The following is a 25,379-nucleotide window of genomic DNA, read 5'->3' as shown; positions in this document are numbered from 1 at the left end:
TCTGATCTAGTTTAGGATTTACTGAACTTGCTCTGCGATATCCAAGTGCGAACCAAAATACCTGTGAAGCACATTGATTCCTAATCTTAAGCAGTGTTGGTTTGTTTTTGTTGTTTTTTAATTAGTGTAAAACAAATGCCCAGTACTCCACATCCTTAAAAGTCTGCTTCAGTCCAGCCAAAAGGAATATAGGCCACAGTCCCTCCAGAAGGATGATAAAATTATTTATTCTTACATTAGTTTATGTACACAGTAAAGACATTCGGCTAGAAAAATGCCTCTATTGTAGTAAGAGATATTCAAACAACTACAAACTATGAATAAATACATTAGAAACATATGGTATGCTGATGTAGAAATACCCTATGCTCTTTTGGTTTCTTACCCAGTACAACATTATTGAAAAGTTTTTTGGTATTCTTCATGCAACATCAAAATTCTTCCTGACAGTTCATGCTATACAACATTTTTTCTTTATTAGGAATGGGATGAAATTTTAAACCCTGTTTACAAGCAGTAAAAAAATCACTGAAATTTTAACATAAATCTCTTAATTTCTGTACTAAAAAGAACAAATTTAAAGAAGGTTGTCTTTAAAAAAATTAATCTTTTCAACTAATTCTTTATAAAACAGGCAGTATTTCAAAAGGGATGTTTCCATCACCCAGGATGAATTTGTGCTTCAGAATTTTAAAAGGAATATTCATGGCAAAAACCTAAACCCAACCAGTAGGTAGAGGAGAGACTGCAGTAGGAACTGCATAAAACCAAACATGCTTCCAAAATCTGTCTAGGAAAACACTAAACACCTATCCACATCACTATGCCATCACCTATTCTAACAATTAGAAATGGAGTTTTAATAATACTTAGCTCTTTTCATGCTCAAATTTCTTCACAAACATTTAAATAGCCCTAGCTCTTCTGCAAGTATTATTATTCCCATTTTACATTTGAGGTGGTGGAGGCAGAGAGGGCTGGGAATTTGCCAGGATACAGACCACACCCATCCTTTCCATCTTGCCTCCCTTGCTTGTCCTTTATCACTTTCTGTATTGAACACTCAGTGTCCTTGAGAGCCCCAGGACACAGGGATGGTACATTCCCATCAGTTGTTAGTGGTTTTTATGGAAGTTGTGTCACTTTGAAGGTTACATGACAAATATTAAAGTAAAGAGCGACATGAAATCCAGGCTCAGGGTTGATGTCTCAGAATGGCACACCACTGTCAAAATAAGCCTGCTCTTTCTGTAACCAAGTGTTATGCCTAATTCATTCTGTTTTACAAGCTGAAATGACTCCTGAGGTCAGTGGTGGTGGAACACAAGAATAAATTTGTTCTTCACAATCTGTCCCCAGGAACATGGAAAGCCCCTATGGTGGCTCAGTACATCTTGACATTATAAAACAAAAGGACTTCCAGATCAAAACAAAGATTTCACATGTGCTAACCCACCATGAGGTACAGATTACTAAGGTCTCTTCCCCTCCACCCCTGAGTTAGAAAATACATGTGTCTGAATTATGCCCTGAAAACCATGTGGGAAAGTGAATGTCTAGCAATAAGACTGCAGATACAAAATAAAGTATTTTGCCTTCATCTTGGTGTCAATCCTTGAATTATTTAGATTCTTATCAACATCCCTCATGGGAAGGGTATTTTTCATTTTACCACATTTGCCCTCCTGAATTTTCTATTTTACTCCTTTCAGTCTGTGCCCTGTTTTGATTTTTATCCTGCCTAGTTTATTCTTACTCTAAAACCAGCTTAGTTTCTTGCTGTCTCTTGATAAGCTTTGGAGCAATGGATAATGCTGTGGTGTTTCCCTACCTGACCTGTAAGAGATGAGAGATGCAAAATTCTTCCACTTGTAATAACAAAATCACTGAGCATGCAGAATTACATCCCTCTTACAGGCACCCAAAGGGCTTTAAAAAGGCACATGTGTTCTGTGTCACGTCTTCCTTAGTGCCTGACCTTGGTGGCTTTAGTGTGTCTCCAATAAACCCTGTACAATGCACACATTCCTTTGCAATATGGAAGGAACTTGGAATAAAAATTAAGATCTTCAGGCATCACAGTCAGCAGCTGTGTCATCCTTTAACAAACACTAAAACTGCACTGATTGTCAAAATTGGGTTCTTACAGCAACCTTACTCCCTAATCTATTTTCCCCCTTCTTCCTCAAACTTCTAGGAGAGAGGAAAAGTGCATGTTACATAAGTGAGCTATTCCCCAAGCTCTTCCTGCCTTTTGTAGAGCTGGTAAGGCCAGAAAACATCTCTTTTGCACAGATGTGGAAGCAAAAGATCAGGAGTTTTGCCCCTCCTCCAGCAGTGCAGCCAGGAGCTGGCAGGCTGGCTGAGTGCCCTGCCTCTGGCCATGTCCTGAGAGGTGAGAAGCACCTGCAGCTTTTGGCTTCAGATGGGGACTGTGGATGTTTACCACCAATGGAAACCAGTCCCAAGGCACTAGGCAGGAGTGGAAAGGACATAAGAAAGCTGTTGTGAGCTGGGGTACTCTGTACAGCTGAAAAAACAGGCTAAAAACGTAAGAGGCGTTGGCTCCTTCCTCTGGGCTTTCTGGAAAAACACAATTAAAACAAATAAAAAAGATGCAAGATACTTGGCAAATGTTTACCCTGCCTAACTGAAGCCATTCTCCCTGCTTCAAAAATCCAGGAGATGGAGGGATCAAGACACATTGATTCAAATTTGCTAATGTTGAAATGTTTCCATTACAGACAGATGAAATGCACTTGCATGTTTGGGCATGGCTTCACTTCTGTGTGAGGGAGAGGAGCCCACAGGCCTGCCTGGGCTCCTGGGAATTTACGGGAGGAGGTTCATCTCCAAATGCCAGTCTGGGGATGGGAGGCAAGCATTCTCCCTAGCCTGGACTGAACCAATCTGGATTGAATGCATGTTTGTGCCAACCTGGACTTCTAGCTGCCTTAAAAATGCGGTCTTGAAAAAAAGGGTAGAAAAGGAAAGGCTGATGCTTTGGCAATTCATTATCTGTCCTGTAGTCCAAAGCCATGAAACATTCTCAGTAGCTTGACTGGTGGCAATTTGCTATTGCATGGCTGGTGCTCACCACAAAAGCAGTTCCTCATGCTTACAGCAGTCACATTGACCGGGCACGCTTTTCACAATTCCTCCAGGTCAGTTAGATCCACGACCACTTTCAAGAAGAGAGTGTCATCTCTGATGTAGGTGTTCTTTGTGCTCTCCAGGACGGTGTGCGGCACGAAGCGCGGACAGCCGGAGGCGATATTCATTTCTCCATCCGGCCTTTTGAAACTGCTGCTGTTGGGGTCAGCCCTAAAGACTTCCACAATGTGATTTTTTTTCCCACTTTGGTCCAAAAGCATAAGTGTAACCTTCTGCTTGAAAGGCCACAGCAGCAGCGAGTCAAACTCACCCCTCATGACCACGAAGTAGAGGGAGATGTGCGTTCCCTTTCCCGAGCCATCCCCGTTCAGGTAGGCTCTGGCACACAGCCTGTACCCACAGCGGCTGGTGTAGAAGGGCTGGCTGGCTATGGACAGCACACGGCCCTCCACTGCCTCTCTTTTCTTCTTCTTGTAATCCGTGATTTTCCAGATTAATTTCCCATTGTAGCACGTGCCTTCCAAAAGCTTAAATCGTTCTTCGTTTTTATTGAGCTGTGCTTTGTGATTATTGATCTGGCGATCATGTTTGCTGGATTGATCTTCCAAAACAACTGAGAGAAGAGGGAAATAAAAAGAAATAGAAAAAAAAGAGTGAGACATTTGGTAAAATATAACCATCAGAGCCCTGGATAAAACAAGCACCCAGACTCAAGCTGGCAAAACTGATCTACCCAAGCCTGAGTACAGGTATGAACTACAGCTGTTAACTTTTTAAAACTGTAATTGCAGCAGCTGGTAGTTGAATAAGAAAAGCTGTCAACTATAAATCATGAATGCCTGAATAGCACCACGACCTCCATCACAGTGCAGGAGCCAAACCAAGGCCAGCTCTGTGGCCCTGCAGTGCCGCTGGAGTTCAGGAGACACTGTGCAGTAAGGAAAGGCGGGAGAACACCGCACACACCATCACAGTTTGGTCTCAGAATGCAAGAAGAAAAGCCCTTTCTAGTAGCACCAGAGGCTCTACTTTGCCAGCAGTAAATCAGCAACCCCCCCACATGTGCAGGGAGGTACCACATACCCAAGCGCTGGTCGTAGGTCTCCATCAGGGCAATCTTCTGCTTCATGGTCTCAATTGCGTCAAACAGGGGCCGCAGGTCTAGTTTACTTTGCTGCTGGTTTGCCATCTGTATTAGCTGTTTCACTTGTGATTCCAGGCGTGCAGACTTATCCAGGTGACTGGCCAGAGCCTTCCCAGTTCATGCCATTGAAAGAGGGTGGGAAATAGAGACAAGAGATATCCATAAAACCAGATAGTTGTTTTGAATTAGGATAGTGAAGTCTTTAGCATGTCAGCAGTAGCAACAATATGATGCATTCAAAGTGCTCTGCTGGCTTAGGAACTTATCCCAGTGCTCCTTCATGATTAATTCAGCACATTAACAGACTGAGAAGCCATTCCTCATTCAGAACTCATTCACACTGCACCACTTCATTCAACTCATTATTCAAATTTACACCTGCACATTTGCCCTGGGCATCTGACCATGAGGATTTGTACTGTGCTTTTTGCCCAGATCATGTATCCAAACTTCTGTATTGATTAAAATGAAAAGACAATACCATATTGTAAAAAAATGAGAAGGTCTTGGGGAGATTTGTTACTGCTGTGCTATTAATAACAACTATTACTGGAGAAACATATTTCAGGATGCAAAAAAGCAATTGGTAAAAAAAGTAAAATCAATGTCTCACCTGAGTGCTTACCATCAAGTTGCTATTATTACCAAACAGTTGTGTATACTGTCTGAATTCTTTCTCACACTTCTTAATGGCATCTGCTAGCTGCTGGATTTTAATATCTTTACATTCCAGGCTCTTATACAGGTCAGATATCTACAGATGGAAAAATCAGAGTATAAATGCTAAGGAACACCAAAACATAGGATGCAGAAATTATAATGTATCTGACTATATAAGAGACAGTGGTAAAGTTTACAATGCAAATCCTGTAAGTGAGCTAGATAGAGCACTTCTTCATTCACTATTTGTGAATAAGCACTAGCAAGAACTGCACATAAGGTAATCAGACTTTTGAGCAGATCTGTGTGGCTCCAGGTGCAAAGAGGCTCCTATCTCTCATTTCCATCGTGATGATCCATTCAGCTCTATAGTGGGATAATATACACTTACATGCACAGGTGCATGTGTATGTATATGCATTTTTTTCCTCTGCTGAGGTCTAACCAGCAGAAGAGATGAGTCAGTGAGAGATACGCACTTCAAAACCAAATTTTAGCAGTTTGGGACTCTTATTTCTTGCATAAACAAGCAAAGAGTAAGTCCCCCATCAACTCAGTTAACAGGACTGGGCCTACACCCAGTGTCTCCTGCTGGGAGCCAAAGAAATGATCTTGAGCAGAGAGGTGCTTGCAACTGGCTCTGCTGTCCTCTGTGCTGCCTCCACACAGAGCAGGTGACCTGGGCAGCTAAAGGCTGCTTTTTGGAGCAACCTGGCTAGTCAATTAAACTTTAAAATACTTTATCTCTAAACCCCATATCCAGTGTAAAGCAGAGACTGAAAGCAAATGAGGTGAGCAATAGCAAGGAGCCTCCCACTGTGCCTGGTGGAAAATATATGTGCCTGAGCACACAGAGGTATCCCAGTAATTGACTGGCTTCACTAGAAGAGCTTATTCTGTCTTCTGAGGTGTGAAAAACCATAAAAACAGTCTTTTAAAATGTACCTGATCTAAAGCAGGCAACAAATGTAGAATCTTGTATCGTCCTCTAACCAGTCAAGAACTGCTGAAGAGTGCTCATTAAATATGACTTACCTGCTCTTCCAGCCGGGAGTTCCTGTCTAAAATCTGCAGCATGTGTTCCCTCAGGGCACTGTTTTCATGTTCAGCAAGTTTCCCTCTTTTAACCTTAGTGAGGCAGAGGGGGGAAGTGAAAGAATAAAATAGTAAGATAAGCAGATTTTTGAAGTTGTTGGTAAAAAAATTATTGATGCAAACATTCAAAATGTCCCCTTTATGCCTTGAAAGGGAGAGAAGGGCAGTCCTGATTCTCTAGTATTTCATCTTAGCCAGCAGAAATGGTTGTGAAAGGACATAAATTGGTTATTTTAATTATTCTGACGGTTTGGGAGACAAAGCCCAGTCCTGGAACAGACAAAGATGTGTAAAACAGTACCTTTACATGACAGCCGTACTGCTTGTATGGACAGTCCACTTCTGCCTCGGGACACACAGCGTGGTGCTTTTCAATCTGCATGTATTAATGAAGCAGTTTGTGATTAAATAAACACTTAGTAATTCAAAGCACTAATAAAATTTAAATGCCTGCAAAAAGGGGCGAATAAAGGCCACTGTCATGACACCACCAATCACTTTACCAGGAAAACAAGTATTCAGAATCAATAAGCAAGCCAGGTATTTTTCCATGCTGCAAAACACCCATGGCTTGCAGTGACAGAATAATCCACTTAGAAGATGGGAGATATATCCTTTTAGGATCAAACTAAGGAAACTCTTAGAGCAATGAAATTTTATTGGCATGAGCCAATGTAGTCTGCAGCTTTCAGTTTTCATAAATTTATGTGATATGCTGAATTGCAGTATCAGAAAAAAATAATAGTACCTCTTTTTTCAGAATTATTTGTGAACAGTTTTGGAGACAAGGCACAGGATAATCAGGACAGTCATTTTTCTCATGATTCTGAAGAAGAAGAAAACAGAACAAGGCAATGGCTTTCATTTTTGTGAAGTAGTATATACAGAGGAAGCTGTGCAAAAAGTAATCCCAAACATACAAATGCAAGTCACATATCACTTTGTTGTTCATAAGAGAGCATCAATAATTGGTATGATTTAAATTACATTTATTATACTTTCTCCTTCAGCTACTCAGCCAAATTTTGTTTCAGGATTTAAGTGCCATTGCAATGCTGGAAACTTTTCACTCAGCAATATCAAGGGGAAACAGGTGATGGAGTCCCAGGAATGCTTCATAATCTTACCTTTATGTTAATTAACACCACATATGTATTACAGTACTGGCACCTCTCTTCCCGGAATTTACAGTGCTGGCTCAAGTGCTCCTTCAGGTCTTTGCGAAGAATTCGATCCTGACAGCCATCATTAGTGCACTGCATGCTTTCAAACAAACACTGCTGCAGATGCTCCTGCAACACACAGCAGCAGGTTAAATGCCAAATGGCCAGTGTGGTTTCCTCAAATCAGCAATCACCTAAGTGTTCAGAATATGAATGAACGCTGCGATTTACAAAGGCTACATATAGCAAATGGCTCTTATTAAAAAAAAAAAAACACCTTAAGGCAAAGCTGGAACAAGCTAAAAGCTGTAATACATGCTACTTACAGTGTATAGCTGTCATAATCTTTTGTACTTGAACCACGTTGCTACAATAACTCTAAAGACAATCACGGGAATTTAGCTGATCATAAATACACAGAGCTGTCATGAAAATCAAAGGCTTCAAAATTTGATCAAGCAAACCAACCTGATATCGCCCCAGAATTACTTTTGAATTGCAGTCAGGAAAGTTTTTGCAGAACACATGCAAGTTGAGAACTTCTCTTTTACAGCAGTTGTCTTTGAATACCTGTAAAGGAAACAAACCAGCCTTAATATGCAGTCACATGGGATGTTATAAATAATATAAAAGAACAAAACATTGCTACAGATCTTCTAGGTGTTCAAGCATAGACACCATAATTGTGAGTATGGCTCTTGATAATTCATATTGAAAATTTGTATTGAAACTATAAATTCAACCATTTATGACATTTCTCGTAAGCATAGGGTTTTTTTCCCCCATGTAGTTATTCCAGAGATGCTGATCCATCCCACAGCCAGCAGGACTAGTAGCACAGGAGCTGTATAAGCACTGCCAGAGCCTGCCTGTATCTAGAAGAAAGCAGCTGGAGCTAACAGGCTCTGAAAGCCAAACCAGCTCTATGCATGCTCCACTCTGCTCAAGCAGTGCCTTTGGGAAGGAGGTGATGCTGAGATATCCTTTCTGTCACCTCTGAGAAGCAGCACCATTCTCAGATGTGTATGCAGAAGCAAATGAAGCCCCCGGAGCAAACTCTCTGCCTTATTTGGAGATCTTCCCGCATTGTTGTCATCAAAATTTGCAAGAAGTAGAAGATGAAAAATGAAAAACAAAAATCCTGTAGATAGTCTGATTATAATTTCCTATCAGGATTAGAAGAGAGAGGAAGGAGACATTTTATTTCCCTGGAAAATTTCTGGCAGGATCAGTATATAGTATACTTTTAAGCTTTGGAATATAAATAAGGACAAATTAATCCATTATAAAACAAAGCAACCAAAAGCAACAACAGCTTGCAAAATAAAAAGGATTATCTCTCTTTTCCTCTAAAAGTTACCAAAAGTAAATTAGGTCTTCAGGGTTAATGAGATCTAATGGAGATAATCAAGAAATCAAATTATAGCCAAGTTAAAACGAAGACAATCAGATAAACAAGATACCCCAGCAAGATAGGGCATTTAAAAACCAAATCAGTAAAATCTCCATTAAAAAACCAGACATCTGGTGACTTGGGAGGATTCAAAGCTTTGTGAAATTCTTCAACACTTTACTGGAAATACAGAGGACTAAAATTAAATAACTTTAGAACATGAGGTATAAAATGAAGCTTAAGCTATAATCCCTTTCTGGGAGAGCATCACTGAGTAGACTGCTTCCTTAAGCATTATTTCAGAGACAAAAAACTGCTCTGCCCTGAGGACTGAAAGCCACCTTGTTCTCAGCTGTCTTGCCTTTCCCATGTAAATGCTGACGGCTGAAATAAAGCTATAGCCACTTACCTCATGCATTTTTATTGTTTCTTTGTCGACAGGACAGGTGGGTACTGCATTTAACTCTCTAGATCAAAAGAAGAGTCGTGTTAACCCACAGGAAATTCAATTTATTTTATTAAATTGGGCTATGCTATAATCTGACTCTGACAGCAGTCAGCAGTAGAAACAACAAGAAAAAGTCCTTTAAAAACACTTTCATCTGGCAACTGCACAGCCAAATTCTGCCCACAGCTCAAAGAGGACATAAGGCAGTAACCATGAATACATAACAGAAAGCAGAGTCTGTCCTAAGAGTGTTCAATGGTAAAAACCACAAGATGTTTTTAATTAAGGGAACATCATCACTGTCTGACCATCTGCAGATCACAAATGTCATATCTCAAAAAATCTCATTGTATGCTTTAAACCCAGCCTTTGTCTACTAGAAGCAGTGCCCTCCTTGCTATGCCACTAAAAGAAGATCTAATGGCTTCTTTCTTAAAAGGCATAGGAATCATGTAAAATCCAGGAAAATAGTCATAGAGGCAGTGCAAAAGGAGTTAACCCAGAGATAAAGCAGCAAACATGAAGCATCTAAAGTTCACAAAAGGTAATTAGTGATATCCATCCACATAAAGAGGCGCCTCTGCAACCTTTCCAGGTAAAATCCTGCCCTCAGGTACACCAAAGAGTCCATAATGTATTCCCAGACAGGTCTGGAGGGTGAACTCATTTGTACCAAGCAAGAGGGATGCTAGCAGCCCTGTGATCTATCTGCAGCATCAGGTAATATTAACATCAGCTTACAATTCTGCTGAATTCAGAGGGATTATACAGAAGCAAATGAACACAGCCTAGTCTAACCACCAGCACCAACACCGTGAGACATCAATGCAGCAAATTCCTCTGTAGAGCACCATGGCAGATAGACAGACCACAGCAGCATCTCACACAGCACTATCAGCTTACATCAACAGTTTCTTTATGCTGGCTTCCCTGCAGACGGGGTAAGGCCTTTAGAGACACCTTTAAAACACTGAGCATGCAGTCACTGGTGTGAAAAGTGCTTATTATATAGCTCTATGCAGATATTTACTATATGTATTTTGTTGTATTGATTAGTGGTGCTGTATTAACATTTCAATAGTATGGTAAATGTAGTTTTGTGGTTAAAACGTAACTTTTGTTGTTAAAATAGGATCTATATATGTGGGATATTTTTTTTAAGAAAGGAATGAGGTACTCGCACCAGATAACAGCCACAGGACACCTAAATCTTTCAGAGAAAGAGAATTTATCGCCCCATTATCAGGAGAAACAAACTTCTTCCTGCCTTGCTCAGCCATGAAGATGCCGTTTAGGGTTAAGAGGAAGAAGTCGACACTGACCAGACAGAATCCTGTGTTTGAATGGAATTTATGCATCATGTATGAGATGTATGAATATTCAACGGGCTATTGCTTTTAAGGGTTAATCCTCTGTTAACGTGGTGTCCTTTTTCGGGCTTGTGCTGCCCAGAAAAAGGTACCTGGACATCCGTAACTCTTTGTTTCTGTTGTCTCGTCCTAATTCAAGTTGTCCAAATTATTATTACTCTAATTATATTATTGTTTTTATAACCATTTTATTACTATTAAACTTTTAAAATTTTAAAAACAAGTGATTGACGTTTTTCACCCTGGGCTCAACAGAGCCCTGCCATTGACTCCTTCAGGCTCTCACTGTGTGGGCAATATTAGTATGGCACTCGCTGCTGATTTATAGGAGATGTGGGCTGCTCTTTCAGGAAAGGGAGCAGGGGAGCGTGCGGACAGGGAGGAGTGTGCTCTCACCTCAGAGCGAGGATGCACTGCTGGCAGAAGCGGTGCCCGCAGCCCGTCTGGTGGGGGTTGTGCAGCACCAGGTGGCAGTGGGCGCACTTGTACCGCTCCTCCAGGCTCTCCACGAACTTGTAGTCGGCGTCGGGCTCGAAGTCCAGGGAGCCGGCGCTGGAGGAGTTCTGGCGCGTGAAGGTGCCCGAGGGAGCAGCGGGTTCGTCACAGGCCATGGGAGCTGCGCTGGGAAGCGAAGCAGAGGCAGGGAGAAGCTCTTCAGACACTCCCTGGCAGCCACTCCGCCTCGGCTACCGCTTGCAGCAGGCTGCTGCCGGCAGGAGGGCTCTCATCTGCAGGGGGGACACAGGTTTCAGAGGGAAACGTGGTGGTGCCAGCTATGGAAGAACAATGAAACGCTCACAGAACCACAAAACAAAGATCACGCTCCAAGCATCAAAGCACACTTCTTTGGAAAAGAGCCTCACAGTCTGAAAATTATTCCACAGAATTGTGATTTTGATGGTTTGGTTGGCGGTTTTTGTTTGTTTGTTTGTTTGTTTTTTGTTTTGTTTTTTGTTGTTTTCTTGCAGTAGTTCTTAGGTCTTAAAAAACGTCAAGAGTCTGGGGAAAGCAGAGGCCAAGTCTTGGCCTTAATGCTCACCAGGAAAGTCTCCGCTTAAAGCAGAGCCCGCCCACATGAATTTACAAGTTCATTGCACTGGTTCAGGCAGGAGATGGCTTTGTGGTTCACAGCAAGGAGCATACAAAAAAGAAGCCAGCAGGGGGATTTTACCTTCAGTTTAGGTGTTACAGGAATTGGAGCCTCTTAACTTGACATCTTTCTTTTTCCCATTGATCATTCATTTCTAGCAGTAAACTCTTATTTTACTGAATTATGTGCAGGTTTTTGGCTATATTGATTCTGTCTGAAAGAAGTGGTGGGAAAAGAAAGAAAAGCAGGGTTGCAATCAGAAGTGTGACGTAAGTTTTTCTTTCAACCTACCATAACTCATACACAGCACAGGAATGCATCGTTCATCATCTTCCAGTAGGAAAAACCATCAACATTCGTTCCAAGCCTTAAGCCACAAATCTTGAGATTTGCACCAGTCCCCCAACCTTGCAGTTTTTATTTTTTTGCAAGTAGCTCAAGCCCTAGAGCCACTCTGGTTGGCATTTCTTGCAGCTTTGCACTCAGAAGACATTTTCCTTACATGACTGTACAAGAGCACAACACACCTGAGCTGCCAGATCCTGATTTCCTGAGGGGAATGCTCAGTCTTACAGCTGTGCTGTAAAGGATGCTGTCTTTTCTCTGTGTGCACCACCCACCCTGTCAGTCACTGGAGTCACTTTTACTGGCATCAGCACCCGTCTGAGAGCTCTCACTCATCTCCTGTAAGGTCACCCAGGGCATTTGCTGCTTTTGGAGGGAAGCAGGGCCAGCACATCACCATTAACAACCTTGTGTCTGGCATGAAACAGTGTGCCCAGTGCTGGCACTCCGCCCTCCCTCCCTGCTGCAGTGGCTCCTGGCCCACAAAAGCAGCAATTAGTGAGCTGCCACAGAGCACCTTGGGCTTCAGAGAGCAACATCCATTTTCCTTTCCACTTTAACAATCCATACTGGGTGAGGAAATCCTGCAGACAGATAATGTGCCTGATTCAAAAACACACCAAAGCACTTAACCAATTAAAATGTATTCCACGGCCAACATTTAAGTGCTCCTGTAACTCAGCACCCTCGTTAGGGGCTGTACACAGTATTCACCTCCCCATCTTGTGAGAGTCTCCCTGCCTTTCACCAGGTGGCATTTCTGACATATTCCAGCACAGCTAAGCATCTAACATTGGTAGCCCTCAGGAATATGAACTGTAATCATATTCCAGCCATTAAAGACTTATTATTCCAACAGGAGTTTTCAAATTACCCTGTTTGGTTCCTCCAAATGAAGAGCCTCCTGCTTCAAACCAGACAGGGCTGTCCATTTGTTTCTTTCATTTTTAAACAGTCGATCTTTCCTCCTCTGAAAATGCACTTCCAGTTCCCTGACACCTAATAAGGAGCAATTCTCTTTTCCTCACGCCAGCCAGAGATGACAAAATGCAGCCTGAGGGATTACCAGTCTCCTGTCTGTGCTGCCTCAGGAGCAGATGCCAGCACCAGAGTGTTCCTGCTGCTTCTAAGGCAGATGGAGAGCTGTCACCATTAACTTCCAGAGCATGGACCACCCACAGGATGAGCTGCCTAGGAACTCACTCTGCCCTGGGTCGGTGACAAACCTGAAACAAGTTTCCTTCTTCTCTTTTATTGCTGCTCTCTCTCCCGTTTACTTGGCATACAATTGCCCCAGTCCTATCCTGCTCCAGCACTTACCTCATCTGATGTATGGTTTAGCAAGCTAATGCATCACTGTGTAAAAGCACACTAAAATAAAACCAACAACAACAACAATTCCATGTTTTACCCATTTTGCCTTTAGGGATCTTCCTTAACTCCAGAAACTCCAGCTGGGGTGACGTATTTTAGGCAAAAATGTTATGAGACACATTAAAAAGAAACACTCAGCAGCCCAAAATTCCATCAAGAAACTCCAGAGCTCTCACTGCTCATTAAATCAACCAAAATCAATCCCATTTCTTTCTGGAAGGAGCACTCTGCTGTGGTACAACACCTTCCAACTCTCCTGCTGAAATGAGAGCCTGTATCTCTTTAAACACCTTCATAATGCACCCAACCCAGATCCCACTCCTAAAAATGGATACTCTTGGCATCTCCATGGAAGCACCTCCTCCACCTCAGCCTGGCCCAGGTTAGCACTGCACAGCTGAGGGCACCTCAGGACACAGGAAAGAGCACCCCAGGTGAAAGGGGAGGCTGCCTGCTCAGAGGGCAGAGCGGAAACCTCAGAAGATGAGGGAGTTCACCACTGCTCCCAGCCTTGCAGGAGCTTTGCTGCAGGGCTTGCAGCTGTTCTGCTGGAAGAAATGGGCTGCTCCAGGAGGGGGCCTGTGGATGGCGGCACTTTGCCCAAGCTGGAGAGGTGCCCGTGTGAATCAGCTGGGGAGGCTCAGAGGAGCTGAGAAGCAGCAGCCTCTGCCAGCCAGCACTTGGTGGATGTGATCCAAAGGAGCCCAGGCAGTGTAATTCCCATGGCAGCACTCACCAGTGACTCGGGGCACTTGCAGCAGCTCTGCTCCCACTCCTGGCTCCCAGCGCACGGGCTCTCGGAACTGAAACCAAAGGGGAAAAAGTGCTGTAGGTGACAGTGAGAGCAGCCCAGGGTTATCTGAATCAATTTCCTGCTTACGCTGATGCCTGGCCAGCGTAGGTAGGGGCTGAGGGAGCTTTCACTTCTGTCTGCTCACAGCTTCCAGCAAGGGGAAGCTGTCCTGCCTTTGTGTATGCTGCAATTTTTCAGCACACGTGTGAACTCTAACGCTGGTTTAAAATAGCAGAGAGCAGCAGGCTTGTGCTGCATAATGATGCTCTTGAGGCAGACACAGTGCATGCTGGAAAGGGATTTTCACTGCAACTGCACTGCAACAGCACACACACAAAACCCCCATGGAGGGTATGGAGACTGAAAATTGACACAAATAAAAAAAAAAGGATTTCCCTATACTGAAATAAATAGAATTAATTCTGCCCACACATAAAAAAGAAGTGGTATGAATCACTAGGAGCTAAGCCCAAGTCCTATAAACAACTACCAATGAGTGGGAGCTCAAAGGCAGTGCAGTACAAAGAGCTCCCAGCTGCACCTTCCCATCACCTCAGCATCCCAGCCCTGCCTGCACAAGCAAAATGCTTCTGGAACAACTCTTTCCATGCAGATGCCTTAATCTCACTGGAAATAATCCAAGTGGGAGAATTTTCATAACAAAAATAAACTTTATAAATTGGGAACTATCCTGTTTTAATACCACCATACCAAACGGAGCCCAAACATTTTCCAGTAAAATGCTCCACACTTAAAATTGCTTCTTATTCAGAAACTGAGCAGAACATAATAATAAGTAGAAAAATCAGCATGGGCATGACTTACTAGAATATAAAATTGCATCAACATTTTAAAGCCATGTTCAAACAGCTCCCCTCCAGCACGGCTGCTCTCTCTCTACAGCACCAGCAGTCAGAATGACAGAGGCTGTGTGGAACCTTGATCACACTGAACCACTGTGGACAGATTAACTTCTTCTAGCCACAAAAACATACTTTCTGCACACAGGAAAAACCATTCCTTACAATGTGGTTGCTTTTTTAAAAGAGAACATGTTTTTCCTGTTTTCTCCAATGTGAAACTAATCATTACCCCATGAGCTGTGAGTGCACCATTACAGCCAAAACTTCCAGGACAGCAGAACCAGGCACAAGCACTGGGTGCCACCATGTCTCAGACTGAGAAGGGAAAATATCCAGGTTGTTATCACAGACTTGATCACCACACATGGACAAGAAGACAAGATCCCAGGCTCTGCTGCCCAGCAAATGGGGCTGAGAGCTCAGCTTCTGCCAGGTTCACTGCATGAGAGGAGGGTGAGGCTCAGTCACCCTCCAGGACTGGGGTATTCCCAGTAAAAAGCACCTTCCTCACTTACCAGCTTCCATGTCATACATACAACAGGGCACAGAAAAAAGGTTATGCACCTACCTTTCTGTAGCTCTAGTCCACCTCTGTTGCTTTACACTAAGACACTTGGTAGGGACGAGGCTGAGAAGATGCCCTGTCCCTCCCTCTACAATTATCTGCCTTTTATGGTAGATCAGAACTGTCTTAGACACAGTGGGAAAAGTTTTGTCAAATTTGGAGGTCTAAGATCAAGTCACTTTGTTGGGAGGTAACAGACAGAAACAGAATGGAGGGGAATACATCTTGCATTAAAAAACACTCTCCAAGCTGCCTTATAAACTATTAAATTTATGTACAGATTAGCTGCCTCCAGTACTTTTGAATTAAAATAACAAAGTTGTATGATTTACTACTTTGACGTCCCCCAGAACTCCACTATTTTGGGGACAAAAAAATATATGCCCCACTTCAACACACAGAGTGGAAGAGCTAACAGTTTCCCAAAGAATGACTAAAAGTATCTATACAGTTAGTTTGAGATACATATTTAAGATATAGCAAGTTGTAGGGAGCCATGTGGAAACAGGAGATGATGACATCTGACATCACTGGGGGATCATCCTTGTCCCTTCTAGCCTATGGAGAGTTAGAACATTTTGACTGCTGACAACAGAACACACTGGCAGAGTCCCCATGTGGGAGAAGGACCATGGCTGCACCATGTGTGTCCCTGCAGCACAGAGGCTGAGGAGGGAAAGGATCCCTTGCTCACCAAAACAGACCCACTGCCAGCACCCAGGGCTCACTCCCACTTCACCCGGCAGTGAGGGAATCTCAGGAACTGCTCTGCTGTTGTCCCAATCACTTACAAGCTGCAGGGTAGTGACCAGCTGGTACCCAGGGAAGAGTACTTCTGACAGCAACAATTTCCTATTGGATATGTGCCTGAGCACCCCCAGGGGATGTTGCTGCAGCGGACAGCAGAATAAACATTTTCTTTTGTATACAGACACCACTATGCTATTGAAGTTCCAACTGTAAGATTACCTCATCCTCAAGGCACAGCAAAGCCTTACTAAGCAAGCATCAGTTTGCTCATGCCCATAGGCAAATTTTCACTGAGCAGAGTAAGACAGTAGGGTTTCCTTTGCACAGAGGTACAGTCAAGCATTACAATGAATTCCCATAAGACTAGACTGCATCAGGGTTTTAAGACACGGTTACAACACTGCATTAAAAAAAAAAAATTAAAAATACACTTTTGCAATTAATGAAGTGTGTCTGGTGCTAAAGTAGCTTTGATTTTACAGCCAGCTTATTATCTGCTACATCTCCTCTTTCCCCTGGATGTTCTAAAAATAATTAATTAATTGATTTTGCACTGTCAAGAAATCTATTTCTAATCAACACAATATTGTTATGCCTTAAAATAACCTCATCCACAGCTGGAAAATAAACCTGTTGCCACCACTCCTGTGGCAATCCCTGAATGCTTTATCACCTGCCCAAGCACCACAGAAATCTCAGTAAGAAGGTTCTGCCTCTCACCCTTACAAGATCATGACACCACTTTGCCGGTTCAGGGGGTGAACTTGTTCCCTGAGATGTTTCTGGGTCTGCAGCCTTCCCCCAACCCCTGTGTGCCAAGCCCCTGAATAGCCCTTCAGAAATGAGAAATAATTCTGGCAAAATTAAGCTCCTGCCAGCATTAACAAGACACATTTTGGTAAAGCCATACCTGGAAGCTGTAGCTGGTCCTCACTGGGGAGAAAATGAGAGAGAGACAGAGACAGAGAGACAGAGTCTACCAGCGTGAGCTTTGTGGTTAGCATAGCAGTACAAGCATTTTAAAACAGCAAGGGAGTGGAAATCCCCCAGAGTAGCTTTGAAAAGATCATGCATAAAAATGTTTTAGAAGTGTTAGGATACAAGGCAAGCCACTGAAAAGTATTTTGCCTTACTGCAATGATGTAGGGACTGCAGATTTACCATCTGGAGCAACACAAGGTTACCAAAGACATTTCTCACAGTCGGAATCCAAGATACAGAGTAGATTTCACCTTCCACAAAACTGGTGAGTGATGTGATCAAAGAAAAAGTACAAGGGCAGCAGGAAGCACACAAGGACATAAGAAACAGCCAGGTCCAATCCTGTGAAGCCCTTTGCAGTAGCCTCGCAAAGCCGTGTGAACACACCCATTGCAGGAAGTGAAGTGGCAGCTCACAGAGGAAGCAGCACTGGCTCGGTCACATCAGCTCATGCCACAGGCTGCACAGGCATGAGACACTCAAACAGAACTCCCAAACAGAAATAAAATCCATTTTAAGAAAATAAACATTTTATTTGGTTTTGTAATAACTTAAGTGGCCATAAACCCTAATGGTTTTGTAGTCTCAACTTAATTGTACACTCAGGATTCTTGGCAGCCTTGTCTCCCTCTTTCTGCATCAGCCTCTCTCCCCAGTCCAAAATGTGCTGCCCTCGAGGCAGTGCCTTAGGCTCTATCTCTACCCCCACTCTTTCTTTATCCTCCTCTGCCCTCTTCCTTTGCTTTCTGGTCTCTTGTTTTCATTTTTTTTTCTTCCTTTCCTAAAGTAACCTATTATATTTTCTCTGAAAGCAGTAATTTTTAAGTCTCCTGTTATTTAAAATACTAATTTTCCAAAGAAAGTGTCTATTCTCTTTTTTACTTAAATGCAACATATAGTCTCTTTCACCTTTTCCCAAAGCATTTCTAACCTATTTCAATTTCCATCTCCCCTCCCAGGAGGTATCTCAGCCTACGGCACGTTTTCCTGAACCTTCCATGAAGCTCTGGAACAGACAAATCAGTGCATCATAAAGTCAGTGGCCAAGGGAAAGACACCAATTTGCAAACTTGCTGCTTCTTTATGGGATCAATTAAATTGATTTGAGTTGCATTTCTCAGCACAGCCTAAGCTCCCTTCTACAGTCAAGCTTTTTAACCCAGAAGGTGTCCTTTCATCCCTGCCATCAGCACCTGACACCAGAACAGCACAACAGCTTGTGCACAGACTGCCCTTGAGCCTGCCAGCTCTGAGGGAAGGGCACATCCAGCTGGATTCCTCAGGAGGAGGCAGTGCTGCAGAAATTGTAGTGCTCTGCAAGCACAGCTCCAGGAAGCACCATCTGCTTCTGGGAAGCTTTGGGGAAAACCCCAAATGGAGAAGTTGAGTGGGAGCAGGATCTTAATTTTAAACAGTTTGACTCTGTAGATGAGTAGAGAGCAGCAGGGCAGTGTTACTGCTCGTGAGCAGCCCTTGACCTCCTCCAGCAGCATGCACAGTGCTGAAACCCTGACCAAGTTTCAAACAAACTCAAGGGGATGAACTCAAGTGAAAAGGCAGACAGCAACAGCATTTAGGAAAGAAGAATGTAGGAAGAGACAGAAAAATGAAATTAAAAAAAGTTACTGAAAAAAAACCCAGTAAGGGACAGAAAGCAAGACAACTAACAGGCTTTAATTTTTTTATCTTTTAGTGTACTGAAGGCAAAGTGAGTCATCACTTTTCCTAACAAATAATTGGCCATTACAAATTTTGCAGAACTAGGTCTTTGGGGCTTCCAAATTCACATCTCTTCCTCTGCCCTATAGGGACACACTATTCAGGACTTCAGCTGATTTGACCACTCTGTTGGTTTGGCCATGAATATCTGTTTAAGGTACAAGAGATCCTTGGTTTAATTTGCCACGCCCAGACCCTTTGACTCAGTCTTTATAGAGAACTTTACCAGCATCTCTACAGAAATCTATGAATCAACTCAATGGTTATTCATCTGAATTAGTAGGATGAGCTCAAAAATTTTTTTTAAACATATACATGTGTCTGATGACATGTAGACACATATTTCTAGCCATAGCTGTCACTGAAAATGCAACTGCTAATATAAAAACCCAGTGCTCTCAGGGACCCCATGAACTTGCTGTTGGGAAAATGGTGACAGCAAAGACTGTCACCATTTTCTTTTCTTAAAAAGAAAAAAAAAAAGTCAACTGCAAAAAGGATGTGTTCTTAAAAAGTCCTTGCCATGAGGACAGGCTGGAGATGTACAGACGTAAGAACCAGGAGCAGTGCTCTCCCATGGCCCCTCCTCCAAATGCATTGGGCAATGGAAAGCTGTGCTGCCACAGCCAGGCAGCCACAGCATTTTTTTGTTTCTTTCATAGGGCCACATTCCAGTTTCAAACACATGGATATAGCAGACAAGATTGTGAACTATATGGTCTTAGCACAGTGCAGATAATTTCATATCCCACAGCATCTACTTTGGGAAAAACTCCTTTGCAGATGGTTCCTAACCTTGAGGTTTGGTTAATCACTAGGTGATTTGCATAATAATAATAAGTAACTTTTGTATTTTGATATAACCTTCTGCAAAGTAAATTCACAGCAACATACTTTGCATACAGAATCCCTGTATGCAAACATCAGTATATTACACACAGAAACTTGCTTTACAGTCCCATTCCCAGAGACAAACATGCTTAACTACAGGGCACTCTGGCCAATCCCATCTCAAAATCATTGTGGTTTAGGTGCAAACAGTTTCTCACACACTTGTGTATTTGTTGCAGTATCGAGCAGGGGAAACTGGAAATTTTTGCAACACTTGTACTAACAGTACAGCATGACTCAAGTTTCCTCACTTTCCCGAGCCCAGCCACACACCAGGGTAAAGAGGTGAACTTCTTTCCTGGGCTGAAGGAAGACAGTGGAACAACCACACACTTGCAGCCCAAACTGCTACTGATAAGGCACTGATGACTAACAGTGTGGTCATTAACCCTTCACAGTTGTTGCCGAGAAACCTGGACAGAAAAGCCCCAGAAAGCAAAAGAAGAGGTTCTGAAATCCTCCCGCTGGGGTGCAGTCCCAAGGGCACGCTGGCTGTGAGGTGTCCCAGCCAGTGTGACCAGGTGACCCCAGGCTGGCTGGGTCCTGCAGCAGCACCCTCAGGCTGCCACACTGCTCTGGGCAGGGAATGCTCCCAAGAGCTGCTCTGGGCAGGGAATGCTCCCAAGAACGGAATGTCTGTGAGACAGCAGAAACCACCTGAATTCCTGAGCCACCAGCAGCTGCCTCCTGAGGATCAGGAGACCAAGAGAACTACAACTCACACAGACTCCCTGAAAAACCAGAGAAAGGAATATCTCTCCCTAGCCAGATGATTCCTGATGATGAATTATGTCTATTTATGCAAAATCAAAGGGTCAGAAAAAGAACTGAAGAAGACAGAGGGCTATAGGGTAACTTAAAGGTGGGGAAAATAAAGGAGATGAAGCATCTCCAAGTGTGCACCTGCCCACTGAAGGGATCTTGCAAAGTGACCCAAGCAATATGAGGCACAGAATGAAGAGCTCCTGACCTGTCCCACAGCTTTGACAGCTGTGTAAGAATTGCTCTTCACTTAGGGAGCCTGTGTGGTTAAATAAAGAACTGTCTGGTTTCTGCCCTCTGCACTTACCTGAATTCTTTTTGTCCAAGTCTACAAGAGCAGCTTTCTAGCTTCAAAATCTTGTCCCCTCCTGGTTGTGATTCCTTACCCTCTCAAAACTCCATTAAATACCCTGTGAGCACCACAAGCTTTTCTTTCTTCCTTCACGGTGTTACTATGAATCTTATCTTTCACCAGCTTACAACTCTTCAGTTTCTAACCCTAAAGTTTCCTGGGAGGTACTCACAGATGTGCCCTATCGCTGCAGACCATCTTCCTGCACAGGCTGAACTCAGCCTCTCCTCTGATGTCTGGGCTGTGGATGGTGGCCAGCCCAGAGGCAGCACGATGACCCCAAGCTTGCCCTGCAGCCCTTCTGCACAGCCCGTGTTCCAGCCTGGCACAACCAGACCCTGTTCCACTCAGCTCTGTAACCTTCATCTCCCTCTCAGGCTTTAAGTGTTAGATCTTCACAATACCTCACCAACTTCTCCTGCTTCGTGTCTCTCTATGACACAGTATTTCTTGTCTGCTAACACAAATAAAACTGCCATCCATCACCATCATCCTCTGGTTTTCATCGAATCAAGGGTTTGGGGACCTTAAAGATCATCTCGTTCCAACCACCTGGCCATGGCCAGAGACACCTTCCACTAAACCAGGTTGTTCAAAGCCCCATCCAGCCTGGCCCTGAACACTTCCAAGAATGGGGAAAACACTTCCAGGAATGAGGAAGACACTAATTTCCAAACACTTCTTTCTCTTGAAATGTAATATTTTACTCATTTATCCACCCTGTGTGCTGCCACAGGGATAATTTTTCTAAGCCACAGCTACAACCACATCACTTCTCACCATCCCTCCACTTTCCCACTGCACCGATATCTCTTCACTTTCAAAGCCTGTTCTGGTCTCCCTCCACTTGCTTCTGCATCACCTCCAACGATATAAAGGTTTCCTCTCTGTTCAAGCAATGATAACAGGCTCCACTGCCTCCTTGTCATGTATTTGAGCAAGTGTGTGCTGGGAGGGCAGATTTTTTTTTTTTTTTTTTTTTTTTTGAGAGATATTAGCAGGCTGTTCTACTTCAAATCTCTTCTCCAAGATCTCCTTTGCCAAGCAGCTGGGAACAACCAGCTTCTGACTATCAAGGTGATCCAGAAAGTCCCACTGTCTCCTGTTGCTCCTGCACGCAGGCAGGTCCCTCCCTCCTGACTTGAATCTATGAACTCCCTTCAGCCAAGGGCTGCAGTTCAGCCTTCTGCTCACACAGAGGGGTCCTCAACCACAGCAAACACTTCTCTGCACAACAGAAATAAAATAATCAAAGCTAACAGCAAAGGAAGTTGTCATGGGTTGTTTTAGGCTGAGCGCAACACATCACCACCAAACCTCATGCTTAGCTCTAAAGCAATAATACAACACAGTCTTCAGAGAAAAGAAGATGATGCGAAAAACCAGCCATGGCCAGGCTCATGCACAACGGCATTCCAGATCACCCCAATTTTACCTTCATCACTAAACCCGCATGCTCTGTGTGCAATCAGCAGGGGAGTTTAAAAATACAACTGTTTCTGCTGCCAGCCTGGAGATGTGCCTGACCTGAATACACCCAGCTATTTTTAGCACATCACTGCACTCCTTTCAGCCATCCCGTATTTATAAAACGGAAGTTATGAGGAAAGTTGTTCTTGGCTGGCACCGGGAAGGCACAGCCAAGCTAACAATAGGGAAAGCAATTCAAGAAGTGCCAACAATAGGAGCTCTTCATTTTTCCTTTTAAATATGAAGAGTGTTGAAAACGTTTGGTTAAAGCCTGCTGCGCCTCGAGATGCTCCCAGAGTGCTGTTAATCAAGGAAAATCAGAAGACCCCCTGCACAAGCACAGAGGGGAGATTCCCTCCCTCCAGCAGCATTCAGCTGACACCAGCAGGGATGCTTGTTACAGGTCCCTGCAGTCTGAAAAGATCAGAGCTGCAAAGACATTCTTCATTCATCCGAGCAGTCCCGACTTTGTCTCCTTCCCAGCCCCCAAAATTTCGGCCCTGCCTCAGCCTCTGGGGCGGGCACCAGGCCTACCTTTCCCTCCGGCATCCCCGGGGGCGGCGGCCGTGGCGCATCCCGGGCAGGGCTGGGGAGCCCCGAGCCGGGGCCGCGGGCTCCGCCGCACCTCGCACAACTCCCGGGGCGCCAACTTCGGCTGCGCGCCCCGGGCCTCCTCTGGAGCGGAGAGAGCAGCCCCGGCCCCCGCAGACTTGCTCTGCCCCGCGGGGCTGGCAGGGCACTTCAGGAGCTGCCACCCCCGCCCGCCCAGCACCCACCGCGGGCCCGGTCCGCTCCCCGACGCGCCCCGTCCCCTGTCCCTGTCCCTGTCCCGCCCCGGCCCGCCCGCCCCGCCGCACCTGTGCCGGCGCTCGCCGCGCTCCGAGCCGGGCCCGGGGCCGCCGCTGCCGGCGGTGCGGGTTGGTGCGGGGCCGGTGCGGGGCCGGCCCGGCTGCGCGGGCGCGGCTCCGTGCGCGGCTCCGGCGGGCGGGGGGCGCGGCGAGGACGCGCTACTGCCGCCTCCCCCGGCTGCCGCCGCCACCCCCGCGGGCGGGAGCCGCTCTCGGTTTCATGGCAACCCCCGGGCGGGGAGACCCCGGCGGCGGCGGCGGCACCGCCCCGCTCGGGCAGCGCCGGCGGCACTCCGGGGCTGGGGGATGGAGCGGCGGCATCCCCCCCTCGTGAGGGACGGCGGCGCCGGGAGCCGCGGCTGGGGCAGGCTCCCTGGCAGCCCTTCCTCAGCCGCCGCCGGCCCCGGGCTCCGCACACCGGCCCGCAGCCCCCAAACGCCGGTGAGGCGCGGTCAGGGCGGCAGAGCCGCGCCGCTGCCCTCCCGGCAGGCCAGGGAGTTTTCCAGGAGCGGTAGCGAGGAGCGGCGGCGGGGCTCGGGCGCAGCAGCCGCTGCCTGCAGGGAGGGCAGGTATTGCTCTTTTCACTATTTACACCCGCGGGACTGAAGGAGCGAAACAAAGCCCGCGCTAAATAGGCAAAGGACACGGACGTGCCGCATGCCTGTTATTATTTGCTATTATTATATTACTGTTACGTGCCGGGACTGCTGGCTAATGACCCGAGACGTGCCGAAGGGTTCCTTACAAAGGCAGGCAACGCCGCCCTCCTCCAACCAACAGTACTGATGTGAGGGCTTTGCTGCCTGTTCCACATCACCTGCTGCTGCACTTTGTTCTGTCTTTCACATTAAACCACTTCTAGGAAAACCAGTCTCTAAGGAACATTCCATCCTAGCACACGCACAAAAGCACTAAGGCTGACAAAAAAAGAAACAATTGGGTCACTTTATCTGGATTGTCTTCAAAGGAGCTCTAAAACCAATACTAATGAAATGGTTTCAGAAAGATTCTTCTTTTGCTAAAATGACTCAGAATTGTCACTCCCGAGGGAGTCAGTCCATAGTGCATTGAGTCTGGGAACCCAGCAAAGGCATTACTACGACAGACACTTAAAAACACTCCTTGCAAAAATTAGGTTGGTTTTATTTTTTTATTAGCTTTTAGGAATATCCTGATTAGTCTGGGTACGACTTGCCGGAAGTTCACAGGAAGATCCGTCAGAACAACAAGCATTATGTTTCTGTAATTAAATATTTATAAGTTTAAATGAATAGCTTAGAGATGGAATCAGGTTTCCTAGCTGGTCATTGGCTGCACTATCCTCCCAGTGCAAAAGATAATTCCCCAGAACACTGCTTTGTGGGGATGAATAAAACCATCAGATATCAAGGTGCAGGCATTAGTTTAAAAATCCCTCTTCACTTAAGGTTCAGTGAGCATAACAGGATGCCTGGTCTGCATTAAGACAAAGTTGCATCCTTGAAGCTGCAGTAGAGATCACAATCCCTGAATCTCAGTGCTTCCTTTTGAGCCAATCCAAGGGAAAACTGCCAAGTCAGTAACAGCAATGAGGATTTATTGTGCTGCCAGAATTCTTTCAGTGTACAAAACTGCACTGAAAAAAAGCTTTAAGATTAAAGAATTAGAACTAAAAAGTAGCAGCCTTCACTAGTGGTGAAAATGAAGTAATTTTCCAAAGTTGTATTTCAGAATTAATTTTGAGGATGTCTGTTCTATAAAAGGGGACACCTGCTAATGAAATAGTCCAGATACTGTTGCCTGTATATTCTGCTTCTTGTCCCTACCTGACTGTACATTTTTGACACCTAATTCATTGGCAATGGACTGAGTGGTGTTAAAGAGTTCATGTTTGCCTTTATATCTCATATACAACTGCCTAGGATCATAAAGCAGATGTCTATCCCATCAGTGCCTGGCTTTAACTCACTCTGAGAAGGGCAAACTCTACCTCAGCCTCAGGAAAAGCTGGAGGTTCACCACATTTAGCTGGATGACTGAGCTGTATTCAGTGCTTTTTACAGTGCAACATTGCTGACTTCTCTACCACTTTTTTAGCAATATGAAACACATCTCCAAGCACACTATTTCATGATGTTTGGCTTTGCTTTTTTGCCTGACAACCACATTTCTGCCTGGCCTCGGCTGTAAGTTCAGTCTATTCCTTTCTT

General features: G+C 44.7%; 1 protein-coding gene across 5 annotated transcripts; it reads right to left on the bottom strand.

Moving 5' to 3' along the window:
- Nucleotides 1–203: 203 nt before the first annotated feature.
- Nucleotides 204–23,444, bottom strand: TRAF5 (TNF receptor associated factor 5). Of its 5 annotated transcripts, none has more exons than XM_077175880.1 (13): nucleotides 23,200–23,444; nucleotides 13,933–13,999; nucleotides 11,559–11,691; nucleotides 10,784–11,160; nucleotides 8,979–9,036; nucleotides 7,645–7,746; nucleotides 7,141–7,305; nucleotides 6,762–6,839; nucleotides 6,315–6,389; nucleotides 5,954–6,046; nucleotides 4,872–5,012; nucleotides 4,198–4,366; nucleotides 204–3,727 (listed from the first exon to the last, which is right to left on the bottom strand). In XM_077175880.1, the coding sequence occupies exons 4-13, from the start codon at nucleotides 10,996–10,998 to the stop codon at nucleotides 3,150–3,152; spliced, it is 1,674 nt and encodes a 557-aa protein (XP_077031995.1). In that variant the 5' UTR covers nucleotides 10,999–11,160; nucleotides 11,559–11,691; nucleotides 13,933–13,999; nucleotides 23,200–23,444; the 3' UTR covers nucleotides 204–3,149. The 5 variants fall into 5 exon arrangements, with proteins under 5 accessions (XP_077031995.1, XP_077031994.1, XP_077031996.1 ...); XM_077175879.1 differs by having other exon boundaries at nucleotides 10,784–11,115; XM_077175881.1 differs by having other exon boundaries at nucleotides 10,784–11,115; nucleotides 11,559–11,687.
- Nucleotides 23,445–25,379: the final 1,935 nt, after the last annotated feature.

This window comes from Agelaius phoeniceus, chromosome 3 (assembly GCF_051311805.1).
Source record: "Agelaius phoeniceus isolate bAgePho1 chromosome 3, bAgePho1.hap1, whole genome shotgun sequence".
Taxonomy (NCBI): Eukaryota; Metazoa; Chordata; class Aves; order Passeriformes; family Icteridae; genus Agelaius; species Agelaius phoeniceus.
This window is presented reverse-complemented; position numbering and strand designations above follow the sequence as displayed.

Bases quoted from the DNA above. Each gene is read 5' to 3' on its own strand.
- TRAF5 (XM_077175880.1), bottom strand. From the start codon at position 10,998: ATGGCCTGTGACGAACCCGCTGCTCCCTCGGGCACCTTCACGCGCCAG. The intron at 7,306-7,644 runs GTTGGTTTGCTT...TGTGTGTTGCAG, and splicing joins TAATTCTGGGGCGATATCAG to GAGCATCTGCAGCAGTGTTT. The intron at 5,013-5,953 runs GTAAGTCATATT...TTCCATCTGTAG, and splicing joins ACTCCCGGCTGGAAGAGCAG to ATATCTGACCTGTATAAGAG.